At 40.2% G+C, this 21,817-nt stretch overlaps 2 protein-coding genes across 2 annotated transcripts in view; both read left to right on the top strand.

The window, feature by feature from the left end:
* Window positions 1-11,390, top strand: part of serpine2 (serpin peptidase inhibitor, clade E (nexin, plasminogen activator inhibitor type 1), member 2) — a 39,668-nt gene extending 28,278 nt beyond the window's left edge. The window contains exons 8-9 of the mRNA XM_036561155.1: window positions 10,411-10,494; window positions 10,903-11,390. Of these exons, the coding sequence (XP_036417048.1) occupies window positions 10,411-10,494; window positions 10,903-10,940 (122 nt within the window). The 3' untranslated portion in view covers window positions 10,941-11,390. The remainder of the gene's footprint in view (window positions 1-10,410; window positions 10,495-10,902) is intronic.
* A 1,090-nt stretch (window positions 11,391-12,480) lies between these two features.
* wdfy1 (WD repeat and FYVE domain containing 1) overlaps window positions 12,481-21,817 on the top strand; it is a 36,171-nt gene continuing 26,834 nt past the window's right edge. The window contains exons 1-3 of the mRNA XM_036561156.1: window positions 12,481-12,691; window positions 19,423-19,490; window positions 20,202-20,275. Of these exons, the coding sequence (XP_036417049.1) occupies window positions 12,555-12,691; window positions 19,423-19,490; window positions 20,202-20,275 (279 nt within the window). The 5' untranslated portion in view covers window positions 12,481-12,554. The remainder of the gene's footprint in view (window positions 12,692-19,422; window positions 19,491-20,201; window positions 20,276-21,817) is intronic.

The raw sequence follows: 21,817 nt of genomic DNA, 5'->3' as shown, positions 1-21,817 counted from the left end.
CATTTAACCGTTAGCTTTACACGAACATATAACTACATGTATATTAGCACTAGCAGCAGCAATGCAATATAAACTTCACGTAAAATAAATAACAAACAGAACACAAACCTCATTGGCTGCATTAAATTCACAGGGAGGGTATGGTTTCCCTTGTAGCGCTCCTTGACAAACGTGAAACACCTTTAAAACACTTAATTTTAACCCTTTTAATGACGTGCAATACGAGCTCTCCGCTATCCGCACCGTCCGTGCATATAACGGGTCCCCCCCGGAAACACTTGCGGACATATAGTTCCGCCTCAGTCCTTAAAGTCCTTTGGGGGTAGGAACCAAAACAAAACGCTCTACTGCACTGCCCAGGTAGGCAGTTACACTCCCACCAAAATCTATGATTTTAAATTACATACTAAAACAGAAAACTAAACAACATTAGCTTCAGGTCTTGGGCTCCCCAGGGATAGTCACCACAGACTGCACCTAGAGGGAGATAGAGATAGAAGAAAGAAACAGATAGAAAGATAGAAAGAGAGGATGAGACTGGAGTCTTCAGTCAGCTTCCAGCAGCGTCACCGTCTTATGGATGGGCCTCTCAAGATGGACAGGTTTGGAGACGCGCTTTCCCTTCTCATCAAGGCTGGAGTCACTGATGAGCAACTTCAGTCTTCTTACTCTTCCATCCTTTCCTGGATATACTTCGATGACCTTTGCCAACTTCCACTGGTTACGTGGTGTGGTATCGTCCTGCAGAAGAACAACGTCATTGACCCTTGCCTCTCTGCGGTCTTTTATCCACTTCTGTCTGTGTTGGAGATTCAGGAGGTACTCCTTCTTCCACCGCCTCCAGAAGAGGTTGGCCAAGAGTTGGACACGACACCATCTCTTGCAGAGGTAGAGATCTTCCTTGACAAACCTTCCAGGAGGTGGAGCGAGAATCGTCAACTTCATTGTCAAGATGTGGTTTGGGGTAAGGGGCTCTGGGCTGGATGAGTCATTAAGACAATCAGTGGTCAGAGGTCTGCTGTTGACAACTGCCATGACTTCATATAAGAATGTACGTAGGGAGGAGCAGTCAAGTTGTCTGGCTGACTGTTCCATGATGGATGTCAAGACACTTCTAATGGTGCGAATTTGTCTTTCCCAGACTCCACCCATATGACTTGAGGCTGGGGTGTTCATGATGAACTCACATCCAAGTTCCCTGAGATCTTCCTGATTCATCTCTTTCAGTGCTTCAGCAAACTCGCGTCTTGCTCCGACAAAGTTTGTCCCTTAATCACATCTTATGTGGCGTACTGTTCCACGAATGGCGATGAACGAACGCAGAGCATTGATGAAGGCATCCGAGGTCAGGTCGTTGAGCATCTCAATGTGCACTGCTCTGGAACACATACAAGTAAGTAACAACCCATAACGCTTTAGCTCCTTTCTTCCCTCTTTGATGTAAAATGGTCCAAAACAATCCATCCCACAGTAGGTGAATGGAGGTGTGGTTTCCATCCTGTCTTCTGGGAGGTCTGCCATCCTTTGCTGTTCTGGGCTTCTTCTGAACTTCCTGCACATTGTGCACTTGTAGACATGGGACGATACGGCTTTGCTGCAACCTAGTATCCATATGCCATTGGATCGGAGTGCATTCATGGTCATTCCTCGTCCCTGATGGAGCACTCTCTCGTGATAGTGCTTGATGAGTAACGCTGACACATGACTGTCCTTTGGAAGGACCGCTGGATGTTTAACATGTGGATGTAGAGCAGCATGGGTTAAGCGGCCTCCTACTCTAAGGATACCTTGGTCATCAAGAAATGGACTTAATCTATATAGTTTGTTGACCTTATCCTTGACTTGTGGTTCCTTGTGTCTCAGGAGGCACTGTATCTCCTTTGAGAAGGTTGCTTCTTGAACCATCTTGATAATGTTCATCTCTGCTTCTCTCCTTTCCTCTAGACTGGTGACTTCACAGGACCTTGGCTGGGAACCCTTGATTTTTTTCACATGGCGCTTGAGTCTGGCGATAGCTTTTACCATTCTGGACCAGTCGGAGAACTTGTGCAGGCGATCTAACAGCAACTTTGTCTCTTTCACCTGAACGTCATGGACCTGGACTTTCTTGAGTTCAGGATCATTACTTGAGATTTCTCCCATTTTGACTTCACCGCTTGGTAGCTCCCTTTGCCACAGAAACCTTGAGCCAGTGAACCAGTCAGAGGATACAAGCTGCTCTACTGTGAGACCTCTTGAGGCTTGGTCTGCTGGATTTTCTTCAGAAGCCACATACTTCCTTTGTGTGGATTCTGTACTTTGCTTGATGCGTTCCACACGGTTTGCGACAAACACGTGAAATCTTCTGGCTTCATTATTGATATACCCAAGGACAACCATGGAATCAGTCCAGAAAAATATTTGTAGACACTCTACTTCCAGTTCTTTCTTGAGCATATCACTGATGCGGACGGCTACAACTGCTGCTGACAGTTCAAGCCTTGGTATGGTTGTGACCTTGGTAGGGGCAACTCTTGCCTTCCCCATAACTAAGGAGCAGTGAACTTCACCTGATTCACTGACTGTTCGGAGATACGAGCAAGCACCATAGCCTGACACACTGGCATCAGAGAAATGGTGAAGCTCATAGTGCTGTGCCTTGAAGCTTGATGGAACGTAGCATCTTGGAATCTTAACATCAGCCAAGCTTTGCAGATCTTGGAGCCAACGTTCCCACAGAGGTCGCAGGTCATCAGGTAAAGTATCATCCCAACTGAGCTTGTCCCAACACATCTGCTGTAGGATCTGCTTTCCAACTAGAACGAAGGGTGCCACAAATCCAAGAGGATCATAGACAGAAGCAACTGTAGCCAACACTCCTCTTCGGGTAAGTGGTTTCTCTTTGATGACCACTCTGAACTGGAACTCATCAGAAGCCACGCACCACTGCACACCGAGGGCTCTTTCCATCTGCAGTTCACCCAGTGCCATGTCTTTGTCTGTAGCAGCTTCAGCACATTCTTCTTTGGGAATGGTGGCGAGGACTTCCTTGCTGTTAGAGACGAACTTGTGCAGTCGGAGTTTGCCTGTGCTGCAAAGCTCTCTTGCTTCTTTCACCAGCTGGATTGCTTGACTTGTGGATGCTACACTTGACAGGCCATCGTCAACATAGAAGTTCCGCTGTATGAACTTGATGGTGTTGGCACTGAAGCGTCCCTGTCCTTCAGCTGCAATGTGCTTAGGTCCATAGTTGGCACAGCCAGGTGATGAAGCTGCACCGAACAGATGGACCTTCATTCGATAGGTGGAAGGTTGAGCTTCAAGATTTCCGTTCTCCCACCAAAGGAATCAAAGGTAATCTTGGTCTTCTGTCTTCACATGGAACTGGTGAAACATGCGCTCTATGTCACACATGATCGCAACCTGGCCTCTTCGGAAGCGAAACAGAACTCCCACAGTGTTTGTCAGCTCTGGACCGGTCAGGAGATGGTCGTTCAAGGATGGTCCTTGGAACTTGGCAGAACAATCAAAGACAACGCGTATTTTCCCCGGCTTTCGTGGATGATACACCCCATGATGCGGGATGTACCATGCTGGAGTTTTGTGGATGTCTTCTTCTGGGACCCTTTCTGCATCTCCACGGGTTATGATCTCATCCATGAAGGTCTTGTAGTCTTTATTATACTGCTCATCTCTTCTCAGCTTTCTTTCCAGACACTTGAGACGGTGGATGGCGCACACCTTGTTATCAGGTAAGTCAGGTCTGTCCTTCTTGAATGGCAGTGGCATTTCATAATGACCATCACTCTTATGTATGATGCCCTTTTTCAATTTTGATAAGAACCTGAGATCTTCTTGAGAGACATGGTTAGCTTCAGAAGCTCTTTCAGCAAAGTCAGATTCCAGCACCTTGATGATGTTTGCAGGTAAGATGACTTCCTTGATCTGTGTTCTACAAACGTAATGCACTTCATTTGTGAGGCCTGAAGAGGACTGAAGACCTGGAATCACTTGCTTCACTATGACTTGGTGGCTTACTCCAATTGCATCTCCATAGTTGAGGCATAGATTACCATGGCCGACCACACTCCACCCCAAGTCTGTTCTCTGAGCAAAGGGTTGATTTTCTTCACCAGGCACCACTTGTCTTGGCACGAGGGCTTGAGGACAATTGTAGGCGATTAGCAGGCCGACATCACAGCCTTGCTGAGGAGCGATCTCATCTGCAATGTGTTCAAGATGAGACCATGCCTTCGCCGTCTCTGGTGTGGGAATATGGTTTCTGTTTGCAGGTATAAACTCTCTGGAGTAGGTCACTGGAAGTGGGATTATCTTATCTGAGTAGAACCCTCTTACTTGTAAACCAGTCAATTTCCGGCAGGACACGACTGTGTTTTTTGAAGCCAGCGTGGAGAGCCTTCGCTGCACTGGTTCACTCCTTGTATTGAGCGCTCTTGCAGTCTCTTCAAGGATAAAAGTTGTGTCACTCTGAGTATCAAGGAGTGCATACACAAGAACTTCACGATTTGGCTCAGTCATGGCAGAGACCCACACAGGAATTATTGTGGATGTATGAGTGCCTCTGCTATTCTGGGTAACTCTATGAGATGTTGCTTCACGTGATGTGCTTGGTGCTTGATCTTGTGGCTGATCTGACTTCCCATCCTTTGACTTATGGTATCTACCTCCATCAGTCCTTGCCTGCATCCTTTCTTCCTTAGTGCGATTATCATGGAGGCAAGTTGGATGTCCTTTTTCACATGTCTTGCAGATGTTCCTGTCTCCACAATCCTTGGAGCGATGGCCCCACTTCAAACAGCCGAAACACAACCTTTTCTCTTGGACAAACTTGACTCGTTCTGTGATTGTCTTCCTTATGAACTTACGACACACTGGGAGACTGTGCCCTACCTTCTCACAGAAGATACAGCTTGTGGCGTTGCCGTTCTCGTCTGAGCTCGTTGTTAAGGCCTTTGCTCCAGGACTTCTGTTCTTTACAACCTTGCTCTTCTCTTCTTCATTTAGTTTCAGTGCATGGAGAGATGTTATTGGATTGCAAGCGATTTTGACTTCACGTGTGAGGAACTTGACAAACTGGCTGAAGCTTGGGAATGTTTGACTTTCTTCCTCCACTTCTATGACTTTCCGGTTCCATCTTGAAGTCAACCAGTCTGGAAGCTTAGCAAGTATTTTTCGGTTCTCGTTGCAGTCATTAAGAACCTCAAGACCCTTGATTTGAGACATTGCGGACTCACAGCTGCAAAGGAAGTCGACGAGTTCTTGAAGTTCCAGACTGCCCTTGGCACTTATCTTGGGCCATGCGTCAATCTTATCTCTGAAGGCTTTGGCGATGAGGAATGGACTGCCATATCGCTCCTCTAGGATGCACCATGCTGCAAGGTAAGCTGACTCAGTGCCTAGTAGGAAGTAGCTCTCTATGGCCTTCTTTGCAGATCCACCCACATACTTGCATAGATAATATATCTTTTCTTCGGCTGGTATGTTCTTCCTGTCAATGAGGGTCTGAAAGGAAACCTTCCAGTCATTGTATCTGAGTGGGTCACCATTGAACATTGTTGGTTCAGGTACAGGAATACGGCTGGCACTAATGGATTCTGTGAGTGCTCTGACAAGAGCTCCTGTGTAGTCTTCAGCTGGATGTGTTACAGCTTGTGGTGGAGAATGATACTGCGGTGGGCTTACTTCCTGCTTGAATTCCCTTCTACCCTTCACAGGAACAGGTTGATGGAGCAGCTCATTTATTTCCTCATCTGAGCATTGACATTGACTCTGTTTAGATGTTCGATGTGAGCATTCACTCTGTTCATATACTTGCTGTCGTGCTTTAGCAGCCTTCAGTTTCTTAATCGTCTCCAGATGTTCTAATTCTCTGCGCTTGGCTTTTAGCACTCTTTGTCTCTCTGCATTTTCAGCCTCCTGTTTAGCTTTTAGCTGAGCAGCTTCAGCTTCCAGCCTCTGCAGTTCTTTAATATGATGTTCTTGCTCTAGCAGTACTTGCAGGGTGGCTTCATTGGCAGCAACTTCAGCAGCTGCACTCTTTCTGCTAGCAGAAGTTAGACGGGAATGAGTGGAGGCCTTAGTGCTGTGAGAGCGGACACTCATCTTGGCTGACCTTGTCTCTTCGTCAGCCTCGTTCTTCATCCCCTTGACCTTGAGCATTTATTATGTCTAGAATGTCCATTACTTGCTGAACGATTCTCTGTGTCACTGTTTCACAGGTGCCAACTCTACGACGTATGTCATGGTCAGGAATACTGATGCGTCTCAACTCTTCATAAACAGCATTCAAGCTCCTTAAAGCACTGTTCACTTTGGTAACATGTTCATTCAGCAAGCTGGCTGAGCATTGACCACTTAGAGTTCGGTTGGCTATCTTTGTGACCTCCTTCCACTTCTTATAGCACACACTGAAACGACGTTCAAGTCTTCTTACTTGCTCATCGTGCAATTCTTGACCTTTCTCCGACATCTTGCGGACTCTTTGGTCTTTTTGTGGCTCTTGTTGAGGAACGAAGTCATAACCTTTTGTGCCGTTACTCACTAGTGAATGCATGTTTGTGTAAGGCTGCAGCTCATCCCTGTCGCTTGGTTGTGGCTTCATGTCCATGCAGCTCTGCGGCATATGCACACCTGCACACTCTCTTTCACTCTCAGACATCTTTTCTGATTACTGTAAAACACTGCTCTCTGGTGCTGTTTTCTGGAGCATTGAGTTCTCACTGTACCTCCCTCTGATTTAATGACAACAGCACAACTGTTCTTAAATGCACTGATTAGGGTTTTATTCCTAAACGTGAGAACTGTAAAATAAAATAACAAACACATGTACAATTGAGCATAAATGTCTAATTTACTCCAATATTAAACCCTTTAATCTTAGTGTCAATGTTGTCTTTGTTTACTTTAACTTCGTTTTAAAACACCTTCATTTAACCGTTAGCTTTACACGAACATATAACTACATGTATATTAGCACTAGCAGCAGCAATGCAATATAAACTTCACGTAAAATAAATAACAAACAGAACACAAACCTCATTGGCTGCATTAAATTCACAGGGAGGGTATGGTTTCCCTTGTAGCGCTCCTTGACAAACGTGAAACACCTTTAAAACACTTAATTTTAACCCTTTTAACGACGTGCAATACGAGCTCTCCGCTATCCGCACCGTCCGTGCATATAACGGGTCCCCCCCGGAAACACTTGCGGACATATAGTTCCGCGTCAGTCCTTAAAGTCCTTTGGGGGTAGGAACCAAAACAAAACGCTCTACTGCACTGCCCAGGTAGGCAGTTACAAGGGGTTTAAGAAGATGTCTGAAATTTTTAAAATGAATTATTCCCTTGTCTGGAAGATTATCTACAAGTGGAGAAGATATAAAACCAATTCTCTTTTATACCAGAGAATGCTTACTTGAGACCATCTGTAAAAAGTTGAAGCTGAAGAAATTGACCTTCCAACAGGATGATGATCCCAAACATATAAGTAAAATCAAAAATAAGAAATGGAGGGTTATGAGGTGGCCCACAATGTATAAGCCAGTGGCAAAACATGACTTTAAGACTTTCAGCTCAGGCCATAAATGTCAAAACTAATGTCAAAATGTCAAAACATAAATGAACAAAACACACCTCTACAATAATGCTAATTTCCAAGTTCAATTTTGATATGCCAGCTGTACTGGGTAAACCTGTGATCAATCTGGATAATCCCAGGCCTATCCTACCCATGGCTATGCCCCTGTGGATTGATTGGTTGGTCATCATTCCTAATTATGTTGGTAGACATTTTGACATGAGCTTCGATCCAGCTCCTAAAGACATGTACAGAGACATGTATTTTAGCTCCAAGAATTATTTAGACCATCTCTGAGGTGGGCCCCTCCGACATACTCCTCAAGTGCCAGCACCCAGGTCGAAATCTGACACAGATTGACAACTTGCTGCCATTCTTAGTTTGGTAAAAAAAAAAAAAAAAATTAAGACCAAGCCTCCTGAACTAATAATCTTAAGTTGTATTATAGCTTGTATTACATGTGCAGTTTGTAAGACTTAGTGTCATCTAGTGGTGAGGTTGCAGACTGAAACCAACTGAATATCCCTTCCTCACCCCTCCCTTTCCAAGAATATACAGTGGCCGTCAGGTTTCCTGCCATCGCATGTCCCGATCTTTCTTCAGGTGTTCACTTCTTTGACAATGAGGATTGAATCTCTCTTGCTTTTTCTTGTGCTACATAATAGGTATGATCCTCCATTTGTTAAAATGTGGGTTCTCAAACTTCTCACAACACAAAATGGTTAGCCAGCATCGACAGCAACTGCTGATTGTTCTTTTTTCTATGTCTTCCAACTGGTGCTATAGCGCCACTACATTCAAGCTGCCGCTTCAACATAAAAACAAGAACCAGTGTTCGGTTTGGGCTACTGTAGAAACATGGCAGCTCAACATGGCGGCCTCTGCTGGACGCACTTCCTAGATATATCTCCCTAGATTAATATGAAAGGCTCATTCTAAGCTAACAAAAACACAGTGATGACTAATACATCCCCCTAAATCTTACACACTACACCTTTAAATATATCTTAAAAGTCTTAAATTTAAATTGCCTGCTTTGAAACATTTAAGTCAATTTTTTCAATTGTGATTCATTTCCAAGTGAAACGTAGTATAACAGCGGGTCTCTGTGAGCATTTTTGCTTCGGTGGTGGTAGTGGGAGGTGATATTATTGGATGATATTATTGGATTTCTCCCTGCCCACTGGTACATGGTGGCATAATCAAATGACATTTTGTAAGCAATTACATTATGAAGGGGGATTACAGGAAACAACAATGATTTTTATATGATGATGAATTGTGCTAAATATGATCAAGGACATGAGCCAAAATGTAAAGAAAAAAAGTTTGTGGCCAGTGCACCTGCAGTTCATCACCCATCTGTCTGGCTGACTGATCATAGTCTATAATCATAAAAGTCTGCACACATGTACAGGCCCACACAAAAACTGACTGGAAACCTAAACAATTCTGTTGGCTTGGCCCTCCACCTCTACCTAAAGACAAGAGGTTGAGGTCTAGGCACCCCTGGATCACCCCTGTGCAACACTCATGCTCAATGCCATGTAATCATTTGGAAATCTGTTTTTTAAACTACTGAAAATTCAAGCTTTCTAGTACACAAAGTTAGGTCTATAAAGACATAGTTTGATGGGGTGACCAGAGGTGGTCAGTGCCACCCTTCTGGCCATCCCATTTAGGCAAAATGGGACGCTTAGCCATTAACACTGAAGCAGTCACCAGAGAAATGTTTTCTTACCTATTCTGTGTGAAAGTGTATACCTTTTGTGAAAATGTGCCATTGTGGAAGTTACTGATAAGTTTATTTTGTGCAGTAAACTCAGTTGACACTGCAGTAAGTAATCAGCTGATCATTGCTCTGATGGGCTACTTTGCTGAAAAAACTGACGAGTGCCGATCATACCCTTGCTGTTAGCTTTATTCATTTTGTGTTAAGAAGAAGCTGACATTGGACTGTAGGGAAACACTGTTAAAGGCACCTAAATAAAGTTCTATGTCAATGTAGTACACTCTCAGAAAAAAGAGTACTAAACTGTCACTGGGGTGGTACCCCTCTTGTCACTGGGGTGGTACCCTCAAAGGTACCCTCTTCCATATCTTTAGTAGGGAACATAAATGTACCAGATTCCATTGCAGTTATATGATTTAAGTTGTATTGATTCCACACACCCTGTCTTGTCTCGAGCTTTTTATTTTTTTTGTTCTAGTTTTAAACTTTAGGTTATGAAAAAAGTACGAATACATAACTTTCTCCTGAGAAGAACTTTTGTACATTTGAGGGTACATCTACATTGTTTCTACCTTGATGAATGAAAAATGTTGTTTTGTTATACATCATGCTGTGGATCATATGATTTTAACCTATGACACAGTATTCAGCGGTAGAAATTTTGAAGGAGCAAAACTAACTGATTTTCTCCAAAATCAGTTTTAGCTGTTTTAAAAAATGTTATTAGCCAGATAATACAAAAGTAATTTTATTAACGTAAGCCTAACAGAAGAATGCTATTAACTGCTGTTTCACTTTGTTTTTCCTAAATAATTTTGCAAACCCACTAAAAATACTAGGTCTGTCCTGGCCACCCCATTGTAAACACTCTGGCTACACCTCTGCTGACCTCCACCCTACTAAACACTTTGGGACAATTGCTTTCTCATCCAACATGAGTGCCTGATCTTACAAATGCTTTTTTGGTTGAACAGGCAAAAATTTGTGTATTATAGCTGGCTGTATGTGGTTAGGTGACATATTAAGTATTTGAACATAATCTTAATGCTTTGCATAGCTAGGTTATGTTCCTACATTTTTTTTTCTCTATCTTTCTCTCTAGCTGCGATTTTGCTTGCCCGGTCCTCGCCTCCATGGGTGACTGTTGATAGACCATTCCTGTTCCTTATCAGACACAACCCTACAGGTATACTATGTACCCTAGCACAGTGGTTCTCAACCATTTTGAGCCATGACACAACAGAAAATGTATGTTGGCCCTATCAACTTAGTCGTAAAAAATGTTTTGTAGGGTAGTTAGCTAAAAATCACATATTGTTGAAACACATGAAGGATAGCAAAACTAGCTAGTAGTTTAGCTGCTTGGCTAAGTGCTTCTAAGTGCTCCAAGAGAGAATGGCTGTCCTTCTTCCCCTATCACTCAGCGTAATCAATAGTCAATGCAGGCATCTGTTAATGATCAAGCCCCAGGTTAAAAAAACACAGACTGATTACTCATCTAGACAGGTTTTATACTTATAAAGACAACAATCTCATTCATAAATTAGAAAAGTGATGTTGGCATTGCATGTGAAATCTATGTTCTTTTCTGCAGGAACCATTCTCTTTGCTGGTCAAATAAATAAACCTTGAACAAGCCAACAAGGAAGAGGCACATTTCCCTAGTACATTTCACTTTTAACTCTGTTTTGCTTTGATTGCTTTGTGGAAAACTATTTCATTTTTACTTTGTTTCTTTTCCTTCATGGCACAGTTACACAATATTGTATTGCCTTGAGCACCTAAACTTTTCACTTTTGATGAGTTTGTAATTGGAGCGAAAAATCAGTTAAACTTCATTTTCTTACCCTATTGGTGTATAGTGTCCTCATAGTACCACCTCAAAATGCTTTGTAACCGTTTCTTTTTAGCTTTATTTTAATATACATTTACCAATGTTGATTTTTGTTTTGTGGTTCAGTTACATGCATTAATATTAGTTCAGTTCACTTTTTCTTTTTTTTAGATTAAAGTCTATGTTGTTACAATATAACTTCAGTTGATCATTTATTTAATAAAGTACGCAAAGATGCTTTAACACTCTTTACTGTCTCATCTGTACTGACTGATGGAAAGCTGTTTTAAATCCAGAGTTTGATTAATATCAGAAATTCAGTTTGGACAAATACGTATGTTAGTAATACTAGTATCATCATGGTTTTTCCAAATTCATTTTAATAGGAGTATAAAATTATTTTACTAATACTACTAATAACTAATAATAAAAAATACATTTGGCATGTTTAAAATCTACATTTGGACAGATTTTTTTCAGTGAAAACTAATCTCAGTTCTTACATATAAAAAATTAGATACTCCTTACATGTCCAATTTTCCAGGTTTTACTAGTAGTCATAACATTAACTTGTTCAAGTAAAAGGTTCACTTTGTTACATATGACATCGCCCATATGGAAATCTGATAAATGTCAAAATATGGATTTCAAATATGTGACATATATTAGCATATTGGGATATTCCCTTATATCCAACCCATATTTGTCACATACAGACATACATGTGACACATAGGCTAACTTTCAAATATGGGAAATATATTTTAGCTATATGTGTAACATTTTTTAACAATATATGATAGAAAACGTTCATATATGGATGCCTTCCGTTACTCATATATGTGGGCTTCATGTTACAGAATATTTTTTCATATAAAAAATATTCTTTATTATAATTCTGTAACAATACAGTTTTTATGCATCTTCTTATTGTCTTCAGCTTTATGCATCATCTTTGTGTCTTCCTAATGAAGTGAAAATTTGTATAATATCTAAATAATTACACTCAAACATGCACAGTGTAAATGCAATTAAATAATTAAGTAATTAAATAATGAATATTAAAAACTAAAAAGATGACAAAGTAACAATTATAACTGTACAGTTAAAGTATGTATCAGATTTGTCCATCATCTATAATCCATATATGATGCATATGTATTGATATGTGCACGACATATATGTACATAAACTTTAAGATGTACGACTGACCTGCGTTGATATATGTGCATTTATGGCCATATATCAGATTTCCGTAAGGGTGGGACAAAATACTAGATGAAAGCAGTGTAAGATTTATGTGTTTGTTTCCTCATGGTTTTACGGTAGTGTTATGACCTTTCCCTCAGCGATCAGCTGACACGTCTTGGCTACTCTGGAAGAGAGGGAAAGGTCGGAAAAAAGAAAACAGCGATGGCGGCGGAGATTCATTCGAGGCCCCATTCCTCCAGACCCATCCTCTTGAACAAAATCGAAGGCCACCAGGACGCAGTGAACGCTGCAGTATTGATCCCGAAAGAGGATGGAGTTATCACGGTCAGCGAAGACCGGTAATGGTTCTTAGATTCTATGCCGTCTCACTATGGATTAGCAGAGTTATCCGGGCTACAAACTGCTAGCTTCATTTTGCTAAGATAACTAGACGTTTATCACCGTTTCAGCGGGCTGATTACCGAATCACAGTCAGATTTTCTTCAATCTATTAACGTTTATCTACCTCTTCTTAGCTGTAAATCTTGAGTTGAAGTGATCAAATTCGTTTGACCCGAGCCCACCTGAAACGTGTCGACGTATCAGTGGTTAACTTTTTGTACGGCATCGAATCTGAAGGTTCTAGGTAGCTTAGCTGACAAAACGGTCAGTCTTCCAGCAAACTGCGTTTAGTTTATTTTGGTTTACTTCTTGTAATAAACGATGAGCATGATTGTGTTACCTTCATGGTCTCGATGATGAAGTGCTTCTACATTTTAAGTTGCCTGAAAAAGGGCAGGTGTGATTGTACGAGCTGGTTTCCGGACAATTTAAAAGTCATACAGTGCGGAAAATGCTGTTTAGGGTTATCTTTAGTTTTTTCTATCGGTGCGAGAAGCTTCTGCTCCTTAAGACCAAAAACACATTACCACTTTACATTTTATGAGACATTTCTTTTCTGTAAATTATAAGTGGCTATAATAGTTTTCATTAGACCCAGTATACTCATAACTTTCTATTTTGTGAAAGCGATATGACCTGTTTAATTTGGGTCATGGTGTCTCAATTAAACCAGCATTGTAAAAAGTCACAACAGTTCTCCCTATGTAGCTTGATTGACACAGTTTATCACAAAATTAAAATATAACTGACTGACTTGCACTTTGGTTTTCGTTTGTGGTTGTAGCTATGGGTTTGGAAACACTTTTCTGCTACTGGGCAAAATAGATATAGCCTTTTAGTAAGTCATAATAGTGAGAAAATTGTCCATAATTAAAAGAAAGAAAGACAAGTCCTTCAGCGATTTAATGAGTGTTGCTGTTATGTCGTGAGTCCATCAGAGGGTGTTTTGCACGTTCTCTGTTCGCAACACACACATGTTTGGAACACAACAAATCACAAACAGAGTCAAGTACCCTTTAGCAGAGATAGTCTGCGATGACGGTAAGCTGATAAGTGTAAAATATTACTTAAATAAAAAAACAAATCTCCATTATCTCTGCTCTTAGCCCAAAATAATCTGTCAACATTCATGCCAGCCATGCCTGCTTTTGCTGCAGTAACGTGAAAGCTAGTACTGTTAGGCAGACATTACTATTAGCCTGCATTTAATTTTACAGTAGTTGAGTGGTGTAGACTAAGCTGTAGATTAACTTGATTGTAGATTTATTTATGAAACAATGTGGCAGTTCCAGTGAGTGAATAAACAACGGTTCTGTCTCTTCTCCCTAGCTCGTCACTTCTAAAAATTCTCTGATACCATTTGCAGCAGCATACAATGCGGTTCTTTGCTAAAGTAGGTTACCCACAAAGCTAACTAATGCTGTGTTTAACAGTGGGAAACAACTAAACCACCGCTATAGTTTAACCAGTAAGTGGTTAAACTATAGCGTTTAACTTATTCTGCCTAATGATGCTTCAGCTTTTGTGGAGCTGCATCTCCAAAATCAGTGCAGACTGAGTTGTGAGGGAAAGTTTTCGCTTCTTAAATTAGGTGTAGAAACTCTCTGTTCACCTTTTGTTTTTCCAACGGGGAAAGCATCCTGCACACTGTCACTGTCTGCTCATTTTATGAGGAGCAAATGAGGTCTTCTTTGCACTTGAAGAATGAGTTATGGAGATCAGAGCTGTGCGCTGTGTGTGTATTGTTTTGGTGTGAAAAGTTGCATCAAAATATTTAGCTTTTTTGTGTCAATTTTGGAGTCTAACACCCTTAACACTCCATGTTTAGATGATTAATCCGGTTAATCATTAAATCCTTTAAACAATAATTAGACAGATGTTTGTGTTCATAACTACAGTGTTAAATCCCAAAGTTGCAAGTTTATTTTAGTTAGAAGAATAATAAGAACTAGATATACATTTCCTAAAGAAAATATTAGTGTTTGCAAAGCAAAAAAAAGTGAAATAAAAATAGAAAGTATTAGAAAGATGTTTAATATAGATAGAGTCGTAGAGTAATAGATGGACAGACAGACAGACACAGACGGATGAATGGATGGACATCGATCGGATAAAGACAGATGCAGGGAGATAGTTATAGATAGACACAGTTGTAAAGGGATGGATAGATGGACAGATAAATAGTTGTAGAGGGATAGATAGGTAGAGAGCTGTGGAGAGATAGAGGGATAGATAGACACAGAGTTAGAGATAGCCCTTGTTAGGGTATTCAGAACATCTCAGGTACAGAGGGGTCAAAATCGACCCATGAGAACTGAGTTTTCTGTGAGGGAATGAAGGTGTGCTTTGCTTTGTATTCGTGATTCGTCGAATTTTCCTGTGCGCCTGTTGTATAGGGATAGATGGGTAATTGTGAAGGGATAGACAAACAGACATAGTTGTAGATGGACGGATATATAGATGAATAGATAGATGGATGGAGAGTTATAGATAGATAGATAGGTGGATAGATGGACAGAGAGTTGTAGAGGGATAAACAGAGTTGTAGAGGGATAGATGGATGGAGAGTTGTAAACAGATGGACAGATGGATGGACAGTAGTAGAGGGATAGATGATGGTTGTAGAGGAAGGGATAGACAGATAGAGGGTTAGAGTTGTAGAGGGATAGACAGGTAGAGAGTTGTAGAGGGATATGCAGATATTGTTGTAGAGGGATAGATGGATGGTGAGTTGTAAACAGATAGAGTAGTAGAGGGATAGATGATGGTTGTAGAGGAAGGGATAGACAGATAGAGGGTTAGACAGAGAGTTGTAGAGGGATAGACAGATAGAGTTGTAGAGGGATAGATGGATGGTGAGTAGGGTTGCAACAAACGCCTAATTTGATAGTCGAATAATCTATCAATTACTGAAACAAATAATCGATTATTCAGATAATGAATCACTACATTACCAAATAACTTTTATGTCATTTTTGGCTTTTAAATTTAGTTTGAGGTTGTTTTATACATTTGCTAACTAACAGTGAAGACAATAAAGATGAATAACATTTCAAGAATTCACTGTTTTAATGAACTTTCCTGCTAATACAGAAGATAAAAAAAAAACTCCAATGTATTTTTCCTGTCAAAATGTATAACGAAAGATGTGCAAAGTAGCAACAAGAAAATATAACAAAACTAAATCAGTTTTTCTTTAATCAAATAAATAAAAAAAAAAAATCTAAATTTAAATCTTAAATATGAACAGTGCAGTCTGTGATCTGTGCATTTGCTGCAACTATATTCTACAACCACAGGTCTTTTTTGAAACGGAGGAAAACTCTCCGTGCTCCTGTGAGAGGCTCGCTCTCCTCTGAGAGCAGATATTCCCCGCTGCAGAGACGATGCGCTCTGATGGAGCGGATGGGAAAGTGGCAAACGTTTGTGGAAAACTTGTTCTCCACGAACAGTTAAATACGAACGATTTTAATCTGAACGCTTCATTTCAACGGTAACCCTTTGTCCAGCTACCCTGTGTGTTCACGGAGAACTACCTCCTTAAACTGTTAGTGAGTTGAGCCAAACTTTCGCGGAGAACAGAAACCTGTTTGAAAACGCTCTCCTGTGTTCACCGAAACTGAACGCACCGGTAGCCTCGACATTAAGACAACAATGCAGTGTTTAGAACTGTAAACATTATCTGGAAAGTGACCAGGGTCGCTGTCAATAATAGTTACTTGCTCCTCTGTTCCAACTCCATTAACAATTCCAGAGAAAATGCATTTCGAAATAGAAAATGTTACAGCTCGGTTCACAGCATGAAGTAGGACGGCTTTTAGCAATAACATCAGTTAACTGGCTCGCTAGCACAACTATCGACGCGTCCCAAACCACATATTTCACACACTACACTAATAAGTGCACTTCTAATGGTATATGCGCTATTTTTACACATTATTTAGTGTGGTAGTATGCGGTTTGGGATTTGGCATATCTTACCAAGATATTTTCTTGATCCTCTGAGCCGACGAGTTTTCTCTTCAGATGCTACAGTACGGAGGATGTACTCCCGTGCCAGCTAACAAAACGCACAACTGATAACCTTTTTTTTTTAAGTTTAGCTCCACACTTTTGAGGATTTTGTTCTTGAGGCTACCATCGTGCTGTTGTTAACTCCCCAGTGAGTGGCAATCTCAAAACTCTCCTAGTGAGCGTGAGAAAGACACGTAATGATGTCACCAACTAATCGACTACTAAATTAGTTGCCAACTAATTTGGTTGTTGACTAAGTCGAATAATCGTTGCACCCCTAATGGTGAGTTGTAAATAGATGGACAGATAGAGTAGTAGAGGGATAGATGATGGTTGTAGAGGGATAGATGGATGGTGAGTTGTAAATAGATGCACAGATAGAGTAGTAGAGGGATAGACAGAGAGGGTTAGATAGAGAGTTGTAGAGGGATAGACAGATAGAGTTGTGGACATATACATGGACAGCTAAAGAGTTGTAGATAGGTATATAGATGGACAGTTGTAGATGGTTAGATAGTTATAGATAGTTGTAGAGGGAGGGATAGATGGATGGACAGTTAGTTGTAGAGTGATAGTGATAGATAAATAGATGGGTGGAGTTATAGGTGGACAGATGCAAAGGGAGAGTTGTAGAGGGATAGACAAATAGAGAGTTGTAGATAGACGAATGTAGTTGTAGAGGGATAGATGGATGGAGAGTTTTTGGACACTGCTGAACAGCCATGCAGCACCTTAGCAACAACAGCTGAGCAACACCTGGAATACCATAGCAGCCTCTTAGCAAAATCTTAGTAACCACCCTTTCTGTCTGTTTTTCTGTCTTAAATATATTACTGATCTTTAACTTTTTCTTTTTTTCACTCTTGTTCACACTAGTTTATGTTTCTTTGCAAGCACTGCAAGCACAAGAGCAAACGTTGTTGCATAGGTCTTGTAAATGGCACGATGGCTGACTCTTCTCTTCTCTACACTTTATACTTTTTAAGGTATTGGAGAAAAGCTAGTAAAATTTTCCCTTAGACTTGTAATGAGCCATTGTGACATCAGGTTTAAACTGGCTTGAACTGGTTCTTCTCTGTTTCTTTGCCAATTTTAAGTCTCCCTTTCTTTCTGTCCCTCACAGTATAACCGAATTGCTATCGGTCTTCAGAACCTCTTTCACTCTATTTATCTATGAATATAACTAGAGATTAAAAGTTTAAAATGTTCTTGTGGCATCAGCAAGCAAAGCTTTAAAGTTTCCTCTAATAAATTCTAGCTCACTGGTGTACTGTAGCTAAAAGCAGATTTTCCCTGTTCAGTAAAAGCTCTTGCCACCTGAAGGGTAATCCAGTCACTGGAACAAGTATAATAAAATGCATTATTTACACTGTGCGTTTTTCTAATGCATGATGACATGACCGGTAAGCACTTTATAGATATAAAGAAGCCAGTGTATTTGTATTTCTTGACTCAGAGCCAGAGATGACCAGTTAAAATTTTTATATTATACACAGTGATGGATATTGTATGGGGCACCAGTAATGAATCTTAAAGCAGAGTATACAGAGTCTGGAGATTTTAGAGTAGTTGTAGATGCATAATCTGTTTGTCACATCACCCTAATCCAGAGTAGACAATAGCGTTGCTTCAGCAGTACTTTGTTTCAGTTTGCATGTAAGCTTGTTAACATGGTATTTAAAAGTGCATTTGTCGTCTAGCCATATGGCAAGGTATTTGTACTCACTAACTCTTTCAATATCAGATCCTTTTGAGATTAAAATCAATATTAGATGCTCTGGAAAACAGCATAAATTTAGTTTTCCAAACATTTAAGACTAGTTTATGAATGTAAAAAGCCGATTGTAGGGCCTTAAACGAATGCAGTACTTTTTCCCAATGCAGTACCAATATAGTCAGCTGAGCAGTAGAGTATGGCATACAAATGGACTTTGCAATTGATAACAGAGGTGGAAGTGTCATTAATATAAATATTAAATAATACTGATCTGAGGATCCAACTTTGAGGGGTCCTCTTAGTTACTGATAGTAATAATTGTTGTTAGGTGTTATAATTGTTAGGTGTTAAGTCATAATTATGAGATGCTAAATCATTATTATGAAATATTAAGTCATCATTATAAAATGCTGTCAATTATGAGATATTAAAGCATAATTATGAGATTAAATGCTGCAGAGTTGTCTCTTGCAGTATTGTGAGAGATGGTACTGTACCACCTTTTTTCAGGTTTTTTTTTCTGCCAATATAGAATTTGTTTAAATAAACACTTCACTTTAAAGATAGCTATTTTTTTTAATTGAATCAGTTCACTGAGGCTGAACGTCAAAAGTAGTCAATCATGCTCACACTTCTCAAACACTCTACTGCTCCCCTGGACGAAATGCATAGCTAACAACTTGACATGCCACAACACGAGTGTGCACATTTCAGATTAGATTTGTTACAGCATTGCATCAGATTCATTCTTTTTTTCCTCTAGTATCCACTCCAGCATTTTCTGCTGAAATTAGCCTGATATCAGCCTGATACCAATACCTGGTATCAGATCTCTGTCTTAAGTCATTTTATGGCTTGTTTTGATTTTATTTTAGGTGTAAGTAGAGCAATGTAGAAACAAACATATTGAGTGATTGTTTTTTTTTTAACTGTAACATTTTGGTTTGCTTGTTTCAGGACTATTCGAGTATGGCTCAAGAGAGACAGTGGGCAGTACTGGCCCAGCATTTACCATACTGTGTCATGTGAGTACACACACACACTTTGCTAAACTGCCTGCACTTGGCATACAACATAAGCTCAAATTCAGAATCACAATGACATAGAACCTTCAGCAGAGCACCTCTGTAATTTCTGGATGCCTTAATTTTTTGCTGGACATCAGTATGTTATGCCTTTTACTGACTAAAGGTTCAGCTATAGGATAAGGTTGTTTTCGAAATAGCCTGCTTTATTCTGCTTGAGTCTTTTATGGACACAAAAATAAAATCAAAGGATTTTTTTTTAGTCCTGTTGCTGTCTCTGCCGGTCTTGAAGGTTAACTGACTACACAGATAATGAGGTTAAAACGGTAAATAAGTAAAGTTGGTCTCAACCAAACAATCCATCAGCTTTTCAGGCATTTTTAAAGTTTATTTGTGGCTTTGGAGATGAATAGAAAACAACACCTTCCACTCTCTCATGGTATCTTTCAGAATTCAGAAGGCACGTGTCTTGACCAAAGTATATACATATGTGCTGCTAGAGACCTGAGCTGAAGAGCAACTAGCAAAAGTTGATGAGCAGTGATTGGAGAGCTGAGGGAAATAGGCTGGGTCATGATAGATGGTTCTGATTGGCTTAGTCCTGGATTTTGATGTCAAACCCCTGTCCTATAGTATGACACGTGGCTTTTGTTGAATACACGACACTGTACTGTATACTGCAATAAAGAGTGTGTGTGTGTCTGTGCACAGCTCCATGTTCCTGTATGTCATATCACCATGAAAGCAGGCGGATCTTCATAGGACAGGACAATGGTGCAATTGTGGTAAGTTTTAGTGTTTTCACTACATTGAGGCAGTTCCCAAACTCTGGTACATGTACCCCTACGGTTACACCAGATGACACTGGGGATACTTGAAATAAATTCTGACGTTTATACGTCATTTAATCTTCATTTTATTCCATTAGCCGGCTGTGCAATTACACAGATACTTCCCTGATAAAGACGACACTAACAGCTTTGTAGCTCTGCACTCCACTCACCAACTGCTGAGCAAGAGATCCTCACTGACACTGAGCGGATCTCTGAATGCTGAGTTTAATCTGAAGCTGATGTCAGCATGTGATGTGTGAGTGGGATATTTATAAAATCCAGTACATGACAAATGCATGCTCTTTATTTGTTGTTAGGCTGTTTGTGTAAAAGGCAATGTTGGAAAAGGTGTTTCACTACTGTTCCTTTTTGCGTGTCCTGCATTGTGGATGAACTAACATTCATATTAAGAACAGTTCATTAATAAGGTTATCTGCACTGCTGTTTGTGTAAATGAATGAAGTATTGTGAACTAACTTGTTAAGGCCTGTATAATCTTTGTCAGTTGTGTTTGTGAGGTAGTTTCACTTTCACAGACGCAGTTCAGTTTACAGTTGTAGCTGCTGTGATTAGCGCTAAGATGTTAGCATTTTGGTTGCGTGATAGAGCTAGTTAAGCTAAACTAAAAAAAAAAACTAAATGCACACTAATATTTTATACTGAGCATTTGCTAGATATTCAACTTTTCTCTCTTAGATTTCTCATTAAATAAATGCAAAAATGACCAGAACTACTTTTTCTCACTCCTGCAAATATGAGCAGCAAACTACAACCAAACATATTTTAAAAGTATCCTTTAGTAAATTTTGCTGAACAAAAGCTCTGAACAGCTAAACACCAATGTGTTACTCGTTGAGGGAGTGTCTAAAAACTGCACAACGTGTACACAGTGAAGGTTGTAGAGGCTGTTGTGATTATTTAGGGTTGTTTTTGACTTACTAAATGAATGATGTTACTGTGCTGGATGTGATCTGTTACACATGGTGAATATTTTGTTTTTTAGTAGTCATTTTGCAGCCAGATACTGTCTTACACATGCATAATATGCCCTCATATAGACTGATGTGCATCTGTAAATAACAGTATTTATTCAGTGTTGTTCAGTATATCTGGTGCGAAGTGTCATCACATCGTAAACGTTTGATATTTTAAGGGGGACTGATTTATGAGGCTAAATGTCTTACACATGCATGTGTATGTATAAGGTACGAGAGGGGGTATGCAGGAGGTGGTTTATAGTCTGAGGGTGTACAGGACTGTAAAAAGTTAGGGAACCACTGCATTAAAGCACACCTTTAACACATTTAAAGTTCTTTGTGTCATTTCTAAACTTGCCACCCTTAAACTAATATGACATTCTCAGCTTGAACTGTTAACAGGTCCTTAATTTCTGCCTTACAAAATTCAGTCCCCTAACATTTTTCTTTCAGGAAAACTGAGAACTCCACTATAAAACAAAAGAATCAGGAAACATTGCACTTTGCTGGTCATGTT

This window comes from Colossoma macropomum, unplaced genomic scaffold (genome assembly GCF_904425465.1).
Source record: "Colossoma macropomum unplaced genomic scaffold, Colossoma_macropomum, whole genome shotgun sequence".
NCBI lineage: Eukaryota > Metazoa > Chordata > Actinopteri > Characiformes > Serrasalmidae > Colossoma > Colossoma macropomum.
The sequence above is the reverse complement of the archived record's forward strand: the minus strand, read 5'-3'. Positions and strand labels throughout refer to the sequence as shown.